Raw genomic sequence first — 20,766 nt, forward strand, 5'->3', positions numbered from 1 at the left:
TTAGCCAGCGACATTGTCTAACTGAATTTGAGTCGTATCAAATTCAACACTGTCTTCAGCTTCAGATAAAGCATCTATCACATTAGGGGAAGTGGAAAGACTCTTTTACCTATGATGGAATTCTTCGGGAATGACTCCTGTTTTGCATAACTTTAACAAGTCTTTTTTAACACGGTTTTTCTCTCTAGTAAGGTTTCATTGCGGCAAATATTTTTACTTCAGTGAAAACTATCTAAACTCACATAGTAGTTGTTTTTACTTATAATAAAAACTTTGGATGTGATATTGTTTTAGTTACAAAAACCAGACAAAGACACTCAACCGTTTTTCCTTGTATATTCATCATTAAAAACATAAACTTCAATTGAAAAATAATCACTTAAAATCATCAAAGTGATTTTCTTTGTTAAGATTTGAGAAAAAATGCTATATATATACATTTTTACTCGGTCTACAATTATCTGAAACTCAGTTAATGGTGGTAATATCATTTAACCGATGATACCTGTAGATAGAGGGTAAAAATTTAAAGTTAATAATATTCATAAATCAAATATGCCAAAAACGTGGTTAACCGGTTTTCCTTGTATACCCAAGATATTTTTAATTTTCATACAAATATACACATTTTCGTACATAAATATTCATTTTATTTTATACCGTTTCAATATGTACCGACGAAGATAGCTTTTGTAATCGCCCCCCCAGGGTGCAAAAATATTCTAAAGATTTGAACATGCTCATATTTTAAGAAGAAAAATTTATCACCTTGCGGTGTCCTAAAAATACAAGCCCTATTATTAATTTTTCAAAATCCGAAATCTATCTCTGATTACAATAAACATGCATGTGTATGTCATCTATTCAGCACCGGATTTAACATTGTCCAGCGCCCCGTCACTTACTGCAAAGGGACGGATACATACACGTTTGTAAATTAATACAAGCGTATTATTCTCCCCTCCCTTGTGAACAAGTCTCTGGCTCTTTGTGCTAACTGAACCTGCGGAAGGTCGGGCTCTGCGTGTATCGACACTTATTAACACACTGACATTCTTACATTATTTTTACATTAGCAATCACCGCATACAGATTCCATTGATTTAGTATTAGCGTAGTAATAAATAATATGCTTATACTTAGTTGCCTGCCAAGTAGTCGGCTTATCATAAACCCACAGAATAACGGTATAATTAAACAAAATAAATCATGGCGGAATGAATGATGCCATTAAACTTATATTGTTTTTGGTCCTTCCAAATCACAGCGGCCATTTTAAAAATGCAAATCTTGACTGATATGAGTTATATAAATTTAAATAAAAACCTGGATTATTTTAGATAAAAATTGGGCTGTTTGTTAACAACTATAAAAAGTAAACTATTTTTTATTTTTCCTGAACCTACTTATTTAATGACCATAATTTAAACCATAAACTTTGCATACTACGTACATATATTAGTGTGCAAACTCAGATTTGATAGGAATTTTATTTTATTGTTTTATTTATTTATTATCATTACATACACAAAATGATAATTTATAAAGTTGCTTTGACTACCTAACTAGGTTTATTTACCATAATCTAAGACAGTCAAAAAAATATAATAAAACTGTAATCAATATATAGAAACAGTTATAAAGATAGTGGACAAAGTAAAAACATGGTAAAAAGTGCAGTAAAAACATAGTAAAAATGTAGTATAAAAATGAAGCAAAAACAAAGAAATAAATGTAGTGAAAACATAGTAAAAAATGTAGTAAAAACATTAAAAATATAATATTATGTATATAAAAATATTTTAAAACTCAGTAAAATGCAAATGAAAACAGAATACATAGTAAGAAACATATTTAAAGTCATAGTAAAAAATAAATGTATGTGTATAGCAAAAAGCATATTTAAAAAATATAGCAAAATACCGAGTAGAAAGAGAAAAAAAAAACCTAGTAAAAAATAAAGTAAAAGATGTAATAAAAAAAAAGAGTAAACAAAACATTTTTCGTTATTAGTTAGTCAATAAATAAATAACCCAGAAAAACATAATCAGTATTCTGTAGGCTTAGTTAAATAGTACTGTTCACGTGACCGAGCGAAAGGAAACATAACTTGTAAAAATTATGTAGAGCCGAAACCCTGGAAGAACATTTTTGACTCCTGTAAAAATCCTGAAAAAAGAAACAAAGTGCAGAGACTGTATCGTGGAGTAATATTTAGTGGGGCTGCGATTGAAGTACTGTACTACTCGGTACAAATGTAAGAAAAATGACTACAATAATTTTGACACAATATTCAATCAAGCTTCTTTGATTCAGTTTTTTTTTTCTTTTTTGACCAAGGGGCGCATTCGTCTAAGCAGGCAACTCAAGGGTAGTTACATTTTTCACGTAAATACATTTTTTCCATACAAGTTTAGGGAGATGAGTAGATCAGGTAAGTAAGATAAGTACAAACAATTATTTTATTGATAAAAGTAATATCTTCCAGTTTTAAGGGCCGTTAACACGTGGACAATACAATAGATAAGACAATATTGTCATGACCTATCTCAGAGAACAGCCTCGACTGCGTCGGACAGAACACTGGGACAGAACGAAAATTCGGCTACAGTTAGCACATGAGCGCTGCGAAAATGAATACACGACGTTGGTTATTATGAGCACTAGATGTATTGAACTTGTTAAAGAATGAACTAAATAATAACAATGAATTTTTTCTACCTCCATTTCTGACAAAAAAAATGTCGGGAGCGCAATGTTCAAGTCGAGCAGATCGCTATTGTCACGAGGTCCTGTCCGTGCGTGTTCACACCAGGACGATGCGGGCGCGCGCGGTGGAAAGGGTGATCATTGTTCCGCGGAGATAGTCTGCCCGTCTATCTCGGTGGCGATGTCTCGGGACAATTTTTTGTCCTAAAAATTGCTGTTTATAGATGGACAATGGTCGAGTCCTAGGACAATAAATTATTGTAAACGGATTTTTAATTAGGGACAGACATGTTATAAAATATTGCTTCTCAAACTGCTTGTCTGTATCCAGGCGGATGAATAATACATTTTAGGGTGGGAAATGGAACCAGAACCCCGGAGAAGTGTTTTTAACCCGATAACCATGCTTGAGGTCCCGGGTTCGATTCCTGGCAGGGTCGATGTGAAATATTTGTTTTAAAGGTGGTTTAACACTATAGTATTTCAATGTCCCTGGAGTGGTACCTGGAGCGTAAGACTGATCACCTTACCTTCATGTAACAAAAGATCAAGGTACGCCACATTTTATGTAAGAATGTAGTGCCCTGTGCACTATCCGGTGCGGCTAGGAGTGTGACGTGATGATGTCAAAACTGTTCAATTTAATGATAGAAAAGTTTTATTGGGCAAAAAAGTCACTCATTGGTCTAAACGATCAAATAAGACTAAACTAAGAAGTTTGATTATTGTATCAAAATAATCAACTGCGTAGTTTTCAAAAGAAATATCAATAAAAACATAAAAAAAGATTATGATAAAATATCCTTATTGGTAAATCAGATGGAATCTACACGCGGCGATTTCAATGCGTGGGAAAATATTAAAGTATTCACTGATCGCTACACGATCGCTCTAGAGCAGTTTCATCTGGGAAGCGCTGTTGGTATTTCCCCACTTGACGACGACGCGTTTGCGCGACGAGCCTCACGTCCACCGCGACTTCTGCAACTCTATCTGTCCCTCGAGAGTCTTGGCGAGGTAGATGACCAGCAACTGGGACAGCGCCACACCGAGCGCCACTCCTGCGATGGTGTAGAGGTTTCGCTCAGCCCAGGAGCGGACTATCTCGATACAGCCCGATGTCCACACCTTCTTGCTCGCTTCAGCCACCTGAAAGTAATGACATCAAACCGTATGACTTTGAGTTGTAACTTTGTCGTCAGAATTCGTACAGTAGTAAAATATTTAAAACAAGATAAAAAACTATTTTACTTTACTGCTTTCAAGAAAAAGCCAAACAGACAATATGTTCTGCATAGTTACTATTATTTGGTGACTGGAGGGACACTAGAAAATCCCACTCTTCTACCGCTGTGCATTTGAAGACCAATTTAAGCCAAACTACTCAATATTAAAGAGAGTATTTTTTGATAAATTTTAATAAAATAGAAGTCTAATAACAGTTGTAGAAAAAAACATAAAACACTTAATTATGACCGGTGAGACAGGGCTTTGTGACTGATGGGATTTGTAAATAGCAAATGTGTGAAGCAATATTATAGTTCCCGTGGACCAGTCATTATTTATTTTTATAAGATTTAAAAAAAAATACATTTAGCTATGTTATTATTAAATTAGAGGTGACAGTAGAGGTAGGCGGCCTCCGTGGTGTAGTGGTCAAGACGCTTGACTCACGCACGGAAGGTTCCGGGTTCGATTCCCGGTGAGAACACAAAAATTAAAATGTGATTTTTCTCAAGCCTGGGTGCTCTGTGATGTAATTCACTACTGTAATTAGGCCTCCTGGCCTGTTGAGATGCAAAAAAAAAAAAATGCAAAAAAAAAATGCAAATGGAAATTCAAAATTTATGTCATTTTCTCACTTAGCATGGAATGCCCCATATTACATCACGTCAGTGATATATATCTTTCGAACCAAGTTTAAAAGTTTATGTGGCTAAAGTTAGTTAAGATATTTTGGCTGTTAACCATCGATACATTAACTGGTTTATTTTAATGTGGTAAGTAACAATATTTTTAAATGCCAGATAATATACGAGGTGTGTTCAGAAAATAACGGAAATTTTCAAATTTCGCGGGTTCGGAGAGTCGATTGTCAATTGTCCGGCTGCCACAGACAAAGTAAACAATGAATACAGCTGAAAATTTGAGCATACTTCAGGGGCATGTATACTAACATAATAATTTTTAAAAATAACAATCGGACTCTCTACCTGCAAAATTAAAAAATTCCCACTATTTTCTGTATACAACGAAATATAAATCGGATAAAGGTTTGGCTTGTTTGTGGGCATGTTTAAAGATTACAACTAAAAAATAATACTGACATAAACAACCGCTTACCGTGAGATTTTGGGCCCCGTATCCACACATAATGTTGACCAGTCCCGAGGAGATGTCGGTGGCATTGACGCAGCATGAGTAAGGGACGCCGCACCGCTCCACCGAAGGAGAGGAACAGTTAAAGTATTCATTCTTGGACCAGTCCATATATCCGTCTGATGACAAGCCGCAACAGTGGAACTGTTAACACAAGGCGGATACAGATTATTGCAGCACTTTTCCAGAAAGGCTCAGTAGGATTAGCGATGTGTATTCCATATAGGTATATAGGCAGTGCCCACTACCTTACTTGATAGCACAAAATATATTAAAGTGGAATGAATTTAAGCAAAATAAAAATACAGGACATTTAACTTCTATATTTATACATTTGTATTCCGAGTTACTGGGGTCCCTGGTTTTTTATTTCGGGGAAGGATAACGTGGTGGTGAGATATCTTTGAGATACAAAATGCCCCCAAAATTCTTGACTTGACGTGGTAATGGTCTCCGTATGACTAGCGCTAGCCTCGTTACCAGCCCCAGGAATTCAAATGACTATAGAAGAGGGCAGAGCATTTAAGAAAATAAGAAACCGCATATCAGTGAAATCTGAGGTGACCATTGGAGTGCTCAAATTAAAAAAGACAATATCATTAGCATATTAATGAATTTAATGGGTTGATGTTTGGCCACAGTAGAAAAGCGTGTTTCCCTGGGAAGCTTGACCACTCATCCAAGCACACTCGTACGAGATGCACAGTAAGATGTAAACAGGACGTAGCTTCTAGAAGAAGTAATAAATGTGTCACTTACATCTGTCTGTGCGTAATCAATGATGTTCTGAAGATCGGGGTCCTCCCTGTAGGCATGTACAATTCTGTCGGTGAAGGATTCCCTGAACAGTCCGCGGGCAGCTCGAGGCGATACAAAACCAAACACGGCGACACACATCTCTATCAGAAAGAGCACCAGAAGGCAGAACGAATACTGAAAATTCAAAAGAAATATTACTTGTAGTATTGATGTATTTTGTAGGTTTCCCTGATTTAACTCAACAGTTAATAATTTAAATATCTAATTATAATTCAAACACTCGTTATTAACCACTTAATATTTATTTAATTAAGGACCGGTTTTGAAGCTACACAAGCTTCCTAAGGTACAACGAGGAAGTTTAGTCTTTTAGAAAAAAAGATTTGTTAATAGACTATTAAACTAAGCCAAAAACTTTAGCAAAATATTACTATAATAGCAAGACTTCTTGATACTTATCAACAAATAAAAACAGAGATAGGGAAAATTTTGAGAAGGGAATATGGAAGCCTAGGCATTTACAGGGCTTATGACCTATCATTGGCTGGTTTAAGTGGCCACTTAACACACCGTGTAACATTCACCATTTTGCTCCATCTCTGTTATTATTTGTTAATCTTAATAGCTCCTTAGGAAATGAAATCAAGTTTTTTGTTTAACATTTGGAAAAACTCAAAGTATTGTAGCAAGAAGTATCACTTACGAATTTCAGCAGGCAAGTGTTTTCCCTCAGTGCTCCAACACACCCGGCAAAACTTACTATGAACACCAGAGCCCCGCTTAGTACAAGGACTAACGAAACGTTCAAGACCACGTCGAATACTGTGTCCAGCTGGAACAATATACCACACATTTGTTTATTTGAACTTTTTGCACAATATATATATATATGTATACTGCTCAAAGGCAGCTTTTTAAAGTGAATCATTTGACAATGAATAATTTTTTTTTTATAAAAAGAGAAATACTTGAGTTCTTATTATTTACTCAAAAAATTACATTTGCAGACGATTTCCTAAAATTCGTAAATAAATTGTGCTGGAAAAATGGCAATCGAGTTGTGGTAGAGTGGGATTTGAACCTGGGACCTTTGGTCCGTGAGTTCGCTATACTACCACGGGACCACAACCCAGTTCAATATAAAAATATGAGGTAATGTTCTGTGAGAAATTTCAAACAATTGTATATAAAGCAAACTCTTTTTTTCTCGTCTAATATATTATATTATTTTTTCTCTTTACTGTGAAACATGTTCTCTCATTATATTTGTGAAAAAATTTTACTAGATATATTGTACTATTTTTTTATTTCATATTCTTATATAACTGTAGTTTTTCCTAAATAAATAAAAATTTTAAAAATACTAAAAAGCGTCATCCCATAATACGACTTTAGCAAACAGCTGCTTTTTTGCTTATGAAGGCAGTATATATCAATCCCGCAGTTCATTAAGATATCTCCGAATCACATGTTTGGTGAGCCACCGCAAATCCTTCAACGTGTCTGAGATACGTCTAAGATATGCTAAAATTATTCTGATAGACAGATTTGAAGATGGACATCGTCATCCCTCAGCTCGGGACATGAATATATAACAATATCTCAATTGATGAAAACAATGTTGTCTTTCTTTGTTCCATCGCATTAAAACAAAAAAATTAGGTATTAACTCAAGTACTATGTGAACCAGAATATTCTCAATGTTGTTAATTTCAAAAAATTTCACCGCAAAATATATTTACTGTATGTTAATATGGTGACAAGGAAAAAAAAGATTTCTTTGTCTGAAATGCTGGAAGCAATTTTCATTGTTCTATTACTCAAGTATTGAAAATCAATGTTACCTTAACTAATCCTGTTGCTTGCCATTTGTCTACGAAAGCGTACATTCCCACCCCGATTAGTAATCCACCGAACAGCTAATAAGAAAAATAATGAGTCATTAGCATCAAAAGTTCAATAACATCATAACAGACAGGAAATAAAACGATTCAAATGGAAATACAAAGCAACTCACCCAGAATATAAAGTTCAGTAAAAATATCATGTATTTCACACATGAACTGACGTAGGTGAAGTTATTAGTCCGTCTTCTGTTCATTTTGACAGATTATTTTTTTATTGTTATTTGGAAAACCACACCTTTCGATCCACTTGAGCGTTAATTTTGAAGAGATGAAGGTTCGGGTTTCACCAAAATAAGAACATTATCAAACCAGACGATAAAAAATGGTCACAGTTTTAAAATATATTTTTGTTGAATATCGGAAAATAACAACATAATTTATCTACCGATGAATACGTCAAACACCAGAAGATTGGTATTGTCATGGCGATAAAACAAAAAATCCTTAAATAAATAATAGCCCAAAAAACCTATCCCAATATTAAATACATTTGAATCAAGGAAAAATAATTTTACGTGTGGGATCACCATTTTCCGTACACGATGCCAGACACCTATAATAATTTAATTTTCATGCAAATTAAGCCTCTATTACAATATTCTTTAATGTTATATTTGAGTACAATATTTTTAATTTATTTTAAATGTGTCTGTAAATTATTAAGAGTTTTACAGATTTTCTGCAACTAATTTCTTATTGAAAAAACAATTTTTCTTTTTTAGTTTTGATTATCTTTTTACTTGGTTATTATTTAAGGCAGAAAATATATTTTCCGATTTTGACATTTGAAAAAAAAAAATCACGGTATTTGATTGGTTCTCAGTAACAAATTCAACATTTCTCAGCCAATCACCTGTTAACAATTCAAATATTGTACTAGATAACTTGTACATTTATAGCCCCTCGCTTGTCCGTCATTATTACAATCGCCATTTTGCAATAATGTAAGCCAAATCATCAGGTAGCTGTTGACTTTGATAGACTTTATTAACGTTTACATGTTTTCTTAAATATTCATAAGAGTTTCGGATCTGCCTTCAAAATGGATAAAATTATAAGTATGTGGAAAGTGCGGGAGCTCGCCGACAAAGTGTGAGTATATTGTTAATGTTTTCATTCGCGCAGTAACATCTTTTTTCCATCTGGGCCTGTGATTTTGACATAATTACTCACTTTCGCTTTCGTTTGCCATTATGAATGGGTTGAGATAAAGCTATACTTAATTTTGTGTAACAATTGAATTTACCTTGATAATTATTCTGAACGGTGGAAAAAAAATCTAGTTTACTTATGCTGGGTGTGTTGTAAATTTGGATATATAAGCTTCTGTAAAACACGTTATGCCCTTTGCCACCCTTGATTCTCCTCGCGCATTAATATTAACTTTATTTCACTACCAGTTTTCATTGCGTATTGATTCGTACATTGAATTGAACCGGAAACAATATGTTGCATTTCTGTTTGACAGCTATGAAATTGCAATAATCTACTAGTCCTTGAGAAGAAATCTACTCTGGTTTTTCTATTGAAATGTTGAAAAGTACACTAACTAGTCTTAACTAAAAATAAAATGCAATTCTTTTATGTTTTACAATAAGACTACTTTTATATACCAAATTTGAAGTCCTTAGGCAGCTAGCTGTATGAAATGTCCGAAGAGACGAATGATTATAGTTTGACCGGCATTTTAAAAACAGCAGAACATCTAAGAGACTTAACTAATATGTTTACAGTTAAAGCACTCTATTGTTCACTTGTTCGTCCTCTTTTAGAATATGCCTCTGTGATCTGGTCTCCCTTCTATGTAGGCCGGATAAATCATATCGAATCGGTGCAATATCGTCTGCTAAGAAAAGTAGCATGGATGATTGGCCTTGAGAGGGGAGACTACACTTACGGAGAAATAGAGTCAATATTGAACATAGAAACAACATTGACTCTATTTATGTTTAATTTACTAAATAGCTTAATTGATGTACCATCGTTATTGGAACAAGTGGCATTCAATGTTCCGATCCGCCAGTTGTGGAATAATAATGTGCTGGTCCTTGATCAGCACAGCACAAACTATGGCTTGCATGCACCAGTGTCCCGATTGTGTCGCATTGTAAACTCGAGACAAGATCTGGACTATTTTGTTGTAGTCTTTCTAGATTTAAACAATCACTAAGATAGACCAGATCTTGTCTTGAGGTAGTAATTATTATTAATTTTTTGTCGTAGCTTTAATTTTCTTTAGCTGTATTTTGTTTCAATTGTACCTGTGTATATTATCAAGAAATGTATTTACCATTGTTAATTGACTGAATAAAGCCTGTAAATAAATAAACATTATTATCATCATCAAACTCTTATCCTCACCCGATGGTGCATAGAGTATTGCATTGTTAGACTAAATGCAGCATATCTCGATCATCTGTTTCAGGAATGTAAGGTGATTGATTTTTACATTTACATTTTTTTTTGCACCACAACAGGCCAGGAGGCCTAATTACAGTGGTGAATTACATCACAGAGCACCCAGGCTTGAGAAAAATCACATTTTAAAATTTTTGTGTTCTCACCGGGAATCGAACCCGGAACCTTCCGTGCGTGAGTCAAGCGTCTTGACCACTACACCACGGAGGCCGCCTGATTGTCTAACACTTCAGTTGTAAATAAATAAATAAGTATTTTATTTTTTATTTATTTAACTTCTTGTATATTGGCGGGCTTATTGTCAAATAGCAATTTCTTCCAACCAACCAATATAATAAAAGTTTTGTTAACATAATTTAAGTTACAAAACGTATTCAATAGAAAATTAAATCAAAAGCTAAAGATATTCAGAAATAGAAATAACTGTACAGTATAAATGACCTCAAATCAATTCTTTTACTCAATGGTAAAAAAGAATAAAGAGGAAAGGAGGATACATTGAGGAAGAGAAAGGAGATGTTTCTTATACAATATCTTCTCCATTTTATGTAATATTTTTATTTTTTATTTTTTGGAATTCAATTATTTTTCCCCTCCTCCTGCATTCATAATAAATTAGTGTGAAATCTGCAATTGGTCTTACTTTTTTTAATTGTTCTTTTGTACCTTGTTTTATATAAAGACTGTATGATTTCATTAATTAATAAAATAAAATAAATAAAAAAATAAAAAATAAGTGATTTAAACAAAGATACATCATTGATGGGAGATAATTACACAGTCGAGCTGCATGGACAGTATATGGGTTAGAGAATAAAGAGGAATGAAGAAGATCAGTGTTTTTTTTAAATATTATTGATTGTTAATAGACTATTAAACTAAGACAACATTTTTTTTAAAATAAATTATATTGTGGCTTTACTGACAGAATGCATTAAGTCATTAAAACAAGTTCCGAGATAATTGCAGTTAAAGCTTTTTTATTCTTTCAATGCATTATTTCTCCCACAATTTTCTTATGTTTGAATTTTTTTTAAAGCTTTGAAAGAGTCATCTTTAAACTTGCAATCAACATCTAACACCTATATTTAAAAATCTTTGAAATATATAAAGACTGTTGACTTAATGCATTCTTTCATTATAGCCTCGATATATCGTACTATCATCGCTTTAATTTTTTAAAGTTTTGTATTTCTGAAATAACTCCGCGCGTGACGTCAGAGGTTCTCTTTCGCTTATTCTCGATCAGTTCCGCCCATTGGTCCATTGACTGCAAGCAAACCGGAAATCTTCCATAACTCTCGTATCTTTTTTTACATTTTCATGAAACTTTTCTGTACAATTGAATGTTCCAATTTTTACCGCGCGCAAGAAAACATTTATTGTATCCAATTTCCCGTAGAACTGAAGTTCCTCATTGTGGATGGGTATTAAGAGGGTGCTTTGAGAATTAGAATATACTAGGTAATAAAACAATCCAAGCAGTGAACCCTGTTTGACAATTTTTTTTTTTGTCTATGGGCACAGCCAATTAGACTCGATGCGGTACATTGTTAATGCGAGCTGTTTTTAAAACATATCCGTATTAATAGAGACTGTTTTCAGGACAAATGTGGTGATGAACTACACAGAGGTGGAGGGCAAGGTGCGGGAGGCCACTAACGAAGAGGCATGGGGCCCCACCGGGCAGCTCATGCAAGAGTTGGCTCTGGCCACCTTCACGTATGAGCATTTCCCAGAGGTCATGTCCATGCTGTGGCGTCGGATGCTGCAGGATAACAAGACGCGCTGGCGGAGAACCTACAAGGTACATTACCATACTATCCACAGCGAGCGCGAGTTTATGGCTTATATTTATGTTAATTCACCACTCTAACATTTTTGATGGCCCTTCTTTATTTACATTTCAATCGCGATCACAATTTCACTATCTGAATATTAGAGTTTTTCCTTCTCCTCCTTCTTTCCTTCTCAATTTTACCCCCTCCTCTCATAGTATAGTGTAGATTGTTGCTTTAATTAATTTCTGTTTCTTTAAAAAAGATGATATCTGTGGTTTGTTTTTTATATTTTTTTAATAAAAATAATTTTAATATACCTACAATCTGTTTACACATTTATGCGGGAAAGGTAGTTTTACCCGCGTGCCCATCGGTGCTTATCTGCGGTAAGGGTAGAAATACCCGGTACGCTGGCGTCACTTTAAATGGCGGGAAAGGCAGATCTACTCGATTACTTTATCCGAGTTTTTATATCGACGCTTCAAGATGCTCTAAACTACACACACACACACACACATCTATAAAAAGTAAGATAAGCTATCGTCTCATTTACGTACACACATGCTCTTCCACAACTATTATGGGAAACATGAGAGCTTGTGCATAATATGATTTGTTTAGAGTCAATGAGTTTAATTATATCTGTCTTCTTTTCACGTATTATTATTATATGATGGATGACCAGAATGGCGACATTTTCGGATTGTGTTTTTTATAATATGGATAGTTGTTTGTTCGTTGTTCTGAGAATGCAAGTATAGATCAATACCTATGTATTTTTTAAAAACATGTTATATACCTTGAAATATATTTGACATCTACTCTTATCTCTTATTAGATTATCTTAAGCAGTATATTATGGAGAGTGTGTATTCGAAATTTCATTTAAAAGTAACTGATGTTTTAGGAGATAGATTTTTATAATTTTTGTATAAAAGTAGTTTTTATTAAATTTTTCACTGGTTCCAAGTGGAATGTCAAGTCGATGAAAGTGAGTATTTAAGACACTACATTCTGTTCGCGTTCAATTGAGGGAATAAAGGAGATTTATGAAGGCTTGTAATCAAATAAAATAATTAATGTAACGTAAAAGCAAACACAATCTCTTGTAGAACAAATTTTCTTTCGTGTGACGTATATCCTCTACCATTTTGTTTTACTTTTGGTGCTCATTTAAAAATTTGAACGAAAACGGACACAACTTATGTTAACACCCAATACCATTTTAAGAAGTTTTTTTTATTTTTTAAAGGAATAACCCGCTAAGCCTCTATTTTGAGGCTTGTCAGCAGGTGGGATAGAGGGGATATGGAAGGAGGTAATGAAAAATACACCACAACACCCAGACCAACTGAGAAAAAAATCTTTCTTGGATTTTTTTCTTGGAACTGGCGGGAATCGAACCCGCGACGCCAGTTTCACAGATAGCCGTCTAACCAACTGCGCCACGGCGCCTGTTGGAAACGAATTAATTAAATTTCCGTTATTTCTTAAAATTGTTTCTATATTAGTCAGTTAGAAGTTACGTCAATATGCGTAGTGTTTTAAACTGTTTTAAAATTTTGTAAATTTCTCTCTGTATATTTTGTATTTTGTGTATATTCTCTTATGCAAAAAAAAGCATTTGTTAAGTGTCATCGGCACGAGTTACCCCAGTGAGGACACATTATTTTTTATCATGTAATATTGATTATAATGTTAAATAAAATTATTCAATGTAATTCTACTTTTTATGGTGCTGCTCTACAGTGGATGTTGGCAATTTTTGTTTTATCCACAGACACTCTGAAAGCTACAGTGGAACTGCTCCCTCAAGTAACAATAATTTATTATTTTAGTGTCTACTTCTCTTGAGCTACTTAGTGAGGAATGGCTCGGAGAGAGTAGTGACTTCAGCCAGGGAACACATTTATGATCTGCGATCGCTAGAACACTACACGCATGTTGACGAGAATGGAAAAGATCAGGTAAATTTGAGATATAAACGATTTATATTAAGCCATGTCACAATAATATACTCACCAGAGTGATTTCAAATGCTGTAAGTCATTTTGTTTTGTTAATTTATTAATTATTGTCTATCAATGTTTGTAGTTGTATATTAACACTGGCAATAGCGGTCAAAATCGTGTCTCTCATTTAGGAATTGACAGTTGTAGCCGTCAGTCCAAAATACATTGGGAGTGAAAAGATGACTATAGCCTATATGAAACTGAAGTAATTATATGGTAGGAGGACATAAATGAGATTTTACATTTTTTACATTTACATTTTTTTACATTTTTTTTTTTTAACACCACAACAGGCCAGGAGGCCTAATTACAGTGGTGAATTACATCACAGAGCACCCAGGCTTGAGAAAAATCACATTTTAACTTTTGTGTTCTCACCGGGAATCGAACCCGGAACCTTCCGTGCGTGAATCAAGCGTCTTGACCACTACACCACGGAGGCCGCCAATATTGTGTCCATAAAAATAGTCGGCAACAAAAGTGTCTCATTATGTTAGTCAAAGAGGATTTATTTAAAACCAACAATTACGGTCTAATTGGAAGTGAAATATTTTTTTTAAATCCTATGATTTGTGTCCAAATAAGTTGATCCTATGAGAAAAAATGCCCAGGAACATGTTTAAACAGAAAATACAACCTGAAAATGTATTTCTTCCCTCAGACAATTTACATATTTTCCTTTACAGCTTTCTTAGTTTATAATGTTGTAATATTCTAAATTATAAACTCTTTTGTATAATTTCACTGAAGTGCGATAGGGACCCGACAAATGGGTTATCTTAGCCATTTTACATTGGACAATACTACAGCCAACTTCACCGCGAAGCTCCACAATTAGGCTTGAAGTGTCGGTATATGTTATTCTGCCGATGTATAAACAACATATTTTTTCATAGAGTTAAACTTGTTGTATTTCATGCCAAAAAATATTTTAGTATTTGCGGGTTACTGCATTATGTTTTTTTTTTTTAAATCTACAGCTTAAGCACATAGAATTCTTGTAAAGACGTACGGTGACCATGCTCTGTCGATAATCATCATCATTTCTGCTCTGCAACATGATCAACTGGGTGTAGTGTATTATGAGCTCTTCAAAACCCTCGGTAAAATGGCCGCAATATGAGACGAGACACGACAAAGTAATTTTACAGCATTATAACGCTCGGCCACATGTTGCAAGGCCAGTCAAAACATACTTGGGAACACTAAAATCAAAGCCCTACCCCACCCGCCGTATTTACCGGACGTTGCTCCTTCTGATTACTTCTTGTTCCGATCAATGACTCATGGCCTGGTTGAACAGCACTTCTATTCTTCTGAAGATGACAAAAAATGGCTCGATTCATTCTTTCGAGACAGTAATTGTATGCTGCTAGAAAGTTGGGATAAGAGTCGGGATAAGACAAAAATAAATCATTAATTTTAATTTTAAAGTCCCCAATATTTAACATCTAAAGGTACTAAACAATCATGCAATGTCTAGTCTTTTAAAGTGCAAAATGATCTTTTGATAGAACCAACAGAAAATGTTACTTTTTTAGCATGGTATTTTGACTTAAAAAATCGCTGACCAACAATATTTAAAATTCTGTCAACAATTATTGCACTATTTAAATTGCCATTTCCGCATTTGGAATTCTTTATACATAAATATAAAAAGTATCGCATAACATTCTCAAGTGTATTTGCATTTTATTGTAGGTTTTATAAATGATGATTATCATTATTTTATTTTTCAGGGTGTGAATGTCCGACACAAAGTAAGGGACCTAATTGACTTTATCCAAGACGATGATAAACTCAGAGAAGAAAGGAAAAAGGCTAAGAAAAACAAAGACAAATATGTTGGTAAGTTCTTTCCACCATGTGTAAACTCAAAATCTGTGTTTGGCTTTTGTATATAATTCTAATAATTTATTTTTTAATAAAATTATAAAATCTTCTACTTCTTTTCCACATCCGCTCCTAAGTGGAGCACGTGGACATCACCAGTTGCCTCCGGGTGACCCTATCGCCAGCCAGCATTTCACACACCAAATTATAAAATAGTACAGTAAAACTCCAACTATCCAGATTAATGATGTCCAGCAAATTCAATAGCACAATTAAATCAAAATTAAAAACATCTTTATTATATTTTTTTATTTGGCAATCCGGATAACTGGAGTTTGTATAAACGGAGTTCTACGGTATTTATGTTAAAAATAATGTTTTAAACAATTTGCAATTGTTAATGATGCTAATCTTACATAGGTGAAAATGCTGTTGGTCAATAAAAATTGTAAAACTACACCAATGAGTCTGATTTGAGTTTTATATCATATTTTTATCTGTGACCAGGCAGATTAAGAACACAGTTCAGTGTTTTCCACTCGTTACTCTCAGATAAAAATTCTGTAAAGGGAAATTGAGTGGAGATAAATCCGCCATGTAGTGCAGTGGTTGGCATATTCGCCTACCATCCTTGAGGTCCTGGATTCAATTCCTGACTAATTGGACTTGAAATATTGATTTTTAAGGTTATTTTAACTGCAACATTTCATTGATCCTGGACTGGCACCTGAAGCGTGAGACTGATCACCTTACCTTCATGTAACCGATAATGGAAAAACACTGCATTTGGTTTAACAATGTGGTGCCCTATGCACCACTGGGTGCAGAAAGGGGAATGTTGGAAATGTTGAAAATGATGATTATATGAAAATTATTAAACATAATTAAAAATTAGATATCAAATTCTGCCATTTATATGTAAACACAGTATTGTTTATGCTATCTTGACTCAAGAAACAATGAAGACACTTAGTGTTTTTTTTTAATATTTATTTTATTTGTTAATAGACTATTAAACTAAGCCAAAAAAATATTTCTTTTTTTCATATCAGCACTATGATTTTTTAAAGTTTTTCATTCTGAAACAACTCCGCGTGTCACGTCAGAGGTTGTTCTCTGTTAGTTCTTCCCATTGGTTCGTTTACGGTAAACCAACCGGATATCCTTCACAGCTCTCACATCATTGGTTGGTTCATATGAACCAGTGACGTCAATCAAAGTAGTGCATTTTTATTGGAATAGTTTTTATTATTTTTTTCATACATTTTCAAGAAACTTTGCCATGCAATTTAATGCTCTAATTTATACCGCGCGCAAAAACGCATTTTTTGTACCCAATTCGCCGTAGGGCTGAAGTTCCTCATTGTGTGGAAGCTTTATTGTGACAAATGTGATTCCCGAATATTAACAATTGATTTGGGATAGAAGTTTTGTGTTTTATTGACACATAGGAAGAGGTTTCATCAAATTTAAAAATAACAATGACTGCTTGGCGCACAGATGTCACCGAGGATTGATATATGTATTCTGCTGTAGGCATGTCGTCCGAAGCCATGGGTGGGAGAGGAGGAGACTATAGTGACCAGTCCTGGGACACATCCAGAAAACCACCTACCAACTGGGGTAAGCTACCGACCTACTTGCGATATATGTGTGATGTATTTTAATTATCAAAATATATATTTAGTCAGTCAATAGGTTAACCTTTTGGACACGGACAACTCACCCAACTCACTCACTCACTCCTGAACACTAGCGAGTAATATAAGAGTCGCGAGTTTCCCCCTTAATAACCAAGTGAAAATGTACTAGAAGATGGCAAAACTTATACGTAATAAATCTCTGATCTTTACGCTACTGACATCTTGTGACATATGTCCTAAATAAAGTCCTTAGTTCATCAAACAAAGGTTTATGAACTAAGAAGAAGAGCCCTATTTTGGACCAACTCATTGGCAGTTTCAAATCTTCATTGTAAAATTCTTTGTCTTTTTCTCGCAAATGTGGAAATCAATAAAAAAATAGTAGGTTAAATGAAATGTTTTGACTGACTGATTATTCTTTTAAAAATTTTTAAATTCTTTATTTTGATAACCAACAGCTATATTATTATCTTATATATAAAACAAAACAAATTACAAATAAGCCAATTACAGGTTTCACAAGTAGCATCAAAGTAAGTTAAAAAAGATTCTCGAACATAAAATGAACAGTAACCTAATGTAAATCCAAAAGAAAAGAAAAATACTATGAATTATTTCAAAAGCTAACGCCGCATGTCATTATGATTATTCCCCAATAAATCTATGTTTTATGATTTTGTTATTACATTAAAATTATTAAAAGTTCGCCAAAAATATGAATTTTGCTTATAATTAGATGAAACAAGAGGAATATGAAGAAGGTTATTCTTTATAACTTTGGAAGGGACATTGATAGAGAGTTTGCATAGTAGTTCAGGACAGTCAATTGAACCAGAGGCAATTTTTAATAGATAAATTATATCAGATATTTCATGACGTTTTTGCAGAGGTAATAAGTTTTTGCAGTGTAAAGGATCTAGGTGTCTACCATGATAGTAAATTACTTTTCGACCCCCATGTTGACAGCATCATAAAAAAGTCATCGCGTGTGCTTGGCTTTGTTATGCGTAGCTCAACGTTGTTCACCATGGCAAAGACACTAAAAATCCATTACTGTACATTGGTGAAAAGCAACTTGGAATATGCATCACAAATGTGGAATCCTATGTACAATGTGCAGATATCACGCATTGAAAATATTCAAAAGAAATTCGTAAAGTAGACGTGTTTTTCTGGTTGAAACTTGAGTTTAAATCCGATCAATATATTAAAATATGTAAAAAACATCACCTAACAATACTCTTCCTAAGGACGCCAGAGTAGTTCGAGCGTATACAAGAGGGTTGAGGATTTCGAATAGGAATAAATAATAACTGGATCTCACTGTAATATCAATCTTTTATATTTGCAGGGGAAGATGACCAATATGATGCGGAAAGAGAAGACTCAGAAGATGAGGGTGGAGTTCCTAGGCCCAATAGGGGGGGAAATGCTAAGTAATAATTTACCCCTTTTTTACTATGAATCAACATAACAACTAGCTAATACAATGTTTTCAAAGCAATAATCTTTAATTATATTATTAATCCAGGCTTACTTCAGAGTCTTAAATTTTTCTTTTTTGAAAAATTGTCCTTTCACTACTGATTTTGTTGGTTTTCCCAAAAACAGTGATCATGGACAGTGGCAGTTTTGCTTTTAACCCTCTCATATGCAATAAGTGTTTTTTCAATACTTTTCCCAGACCAATTTCAATTATTTTCAATTATCCTCGCAGGATAATTGATTGTTTCAGTTAATAATTTGAATATTGGCACGGGTTTTCCCAGTGAGGAATACGTTGTTAATTCAATTATACTAGTATAATGTATTCTTGTGAAGTATTGAATAAATAATAAATAAATTTTGGCCAAAAGTTACTCTCTCTGTATAATTTATTTGGATCAATCGGTAAATTATTTACTTATTTTTAATTTTTATGGTTTTTGTTCATAATTGTGTAATAACATATATTGAAATATACGTTATACATTAAAAATATTTGGTAAACTTCCACTTATTTATTTGACCAATTAGCGCTCACCCTCTAATGGGTATCTTCAGATTGGTAAATATTATTCAGTGTTTTTGTTTGTGTTTTGATTTTTGTTCTGTAACGAAGAGACTTCCGTTTTTGTTGCGTATGAGAAAAAAATGTATGACATACTGCCATATATGCTCTGAAACCTTTGCAATTGTCAATAATATTTTTGTTTCTGTACATAATATTGTTTTAGTTTTAAAAAGAACCAATTTTACCAATGCCCAGAGTGCGGATGTTATAATGATGGTTTTGTTTCAGAGTGGAAGCGTATCGGGACGCCATTGACACGGCACCGACTCGGTCCTCGGCCCTCGAGCCCCGGGAGCCGTCGACGGTGAGCGTCAGCCGCGCGCCCCCCGCCCTCTCCACCCCCACCAAGTTCAGTCTGGCCAAGCCCAGCACCAAGGGGGTTAAAAAGATCGACCTCGGTAAGGCCTGCGCGTTTTTCATTATTATTTTTTCTTTATACATAGGGTTAGCAGTTGAAATAACAAAATATAAACAAGATAAGGTATAATATCCCACATAGGCATAGGCTGTCAGACAGCTGAACACGATCACTTTGGAAATCGACATTTTCACATGAGGGAAACTATGGTTAAGAGGGAAATACTTTTCCTATTGGAGAGTATTATACCTTCATAATATCGGACCATCGCTCAAGGGTTCCTGTCCTTATATGTTGTCCCAATTTAAAGCCTTGAATATTTTGTTTTATTTGTGATTTTTTTTTTTTGAAATTTTTTATGCACCACAACAAGCCAGGAGTCCCAATAGGGAAATATCCCTTTTTTTAAACATTTTTTAAGTAATAAAGGTCTATGAAATACTGTCCATTAAAAAAATTTGTTTTTCTAATTATTAATAGCATAAAAAATACTTTAAAATTTGTAATTTTGAATTCCCGCAAAAACGGTAATTCCATTGGCCACGCCCCTAATATATGTCACGATTCATGTTTATTTGTTCCTGGCCAGGCTTTTTTTAAAACAATATCACGAATCTTGACATCGCAACAACCAAGGCCAAACATGTTGCATTTTTCTGGCAACGTATTTTTGTTAAATTTCTTTTTTACATTTATGTATGAAAACATTTCTCCACAAAATCCATATTGATTTTGAAAATACAATTAATTATTCTAAATCTATTTCATATATTTTTATCGGTATTCGTAGTGAAGTAAAACCTCGTTTTTACGGTCCTCCGTTTTACATTTTCCCGCTTTTTACACTGAAATATTTAGGTCCCATTATTTTCCATTCATTCTCATTCAATTTTCCCCCAATTAACGTTCTTTAC

General features: G+C 34.0%; 2 protein-coding genes across 3 annotated transcripts in view; one reads left to right on the plus strand and one right to left on the minus strand.

The window, feature by feature from the left end:
* Positions 1-3,349: 3,349 nt before the first annotated feature.
* LOC148281015 (tetraspanin-33-like) lies at positions 3,350-8,167 on the minus strand. The gene is made up of 6 exons (XM_088227447.1): positions 7,865-8,167; positions 7,692-7,766; positions 6,551-6,679; positions 5,848-6,021; positions 5,053-5,232; positions 3,350-3,858 (listed from the first exon to the last, which is right to left on the minus strand). The coding sequence occupies exons 1-6, from the start codon at positions 7,946-7,948 to the stop codon at positions 3,673-3,675; spliced, it is 828 nt and encodes a 275-aa protein (XP_088083573.1). The 5' UTR covers positions 7,949-8,167; the 3' UTR covers positions 3,350-3,672.
* A 503-nt stretch (positions 8,168-8,670) lies between these two features.
* The window catches only part of lqfR (clathrin interactor lqfR), a 38,793-nt gene continuing 26,697 nt past the window's right edge, over positions 8,671-20,766 (plus strand). The window contains exons 1-7 of one of the 2 annotated variants that reach the window (XM_088227449.1): positions 8,671-8,846; positions 11,778-11,979; positions 13,792-13,920; positions 15,705-15,813; positions 17,335-17,421; positions 18,793-18,877; positions 19,723-19,892. In XM_088227449.1, the coding sequence (XP_088083575.1) occupies positions 8,797-8,846; positions 11,778-11,979; positions 13,792-13,920; positions 15,705-15,813; positions 17,335-17,421; positions 18,793-18,877; positions 19,723-19,892 (832 nt within the window). In that variant the 5' untranslated portion in view covers positions 8,671-8,796. The remainder of the gene's footprint in view (positions 8,847-11,777; positions 11,980-13,791; positions 13,921-15,704; positions 15,814-17,334; positions 17,422-18,792; positions 18,878-19,722; positions 19,893-20,766) is intronic. The other variant, XM_088227448.1, reaches the window with a different exon arrangement.

This window comes from Micrasema longulum, unplaced genomic scaffold, assembly GCF_059751315.1.
Source record: "Micrasema longulum isolate JH-2025_06_02 unplaced genomic scaffold, ASM5975131v1 h1tg000504l, whole genome shotgun sequence".
NCBI lineage: Eukaryota > Metazoa > Arthropoda > Insecta > Trichoptera > Brachycentridae > Micrasema > Micrasema longulum.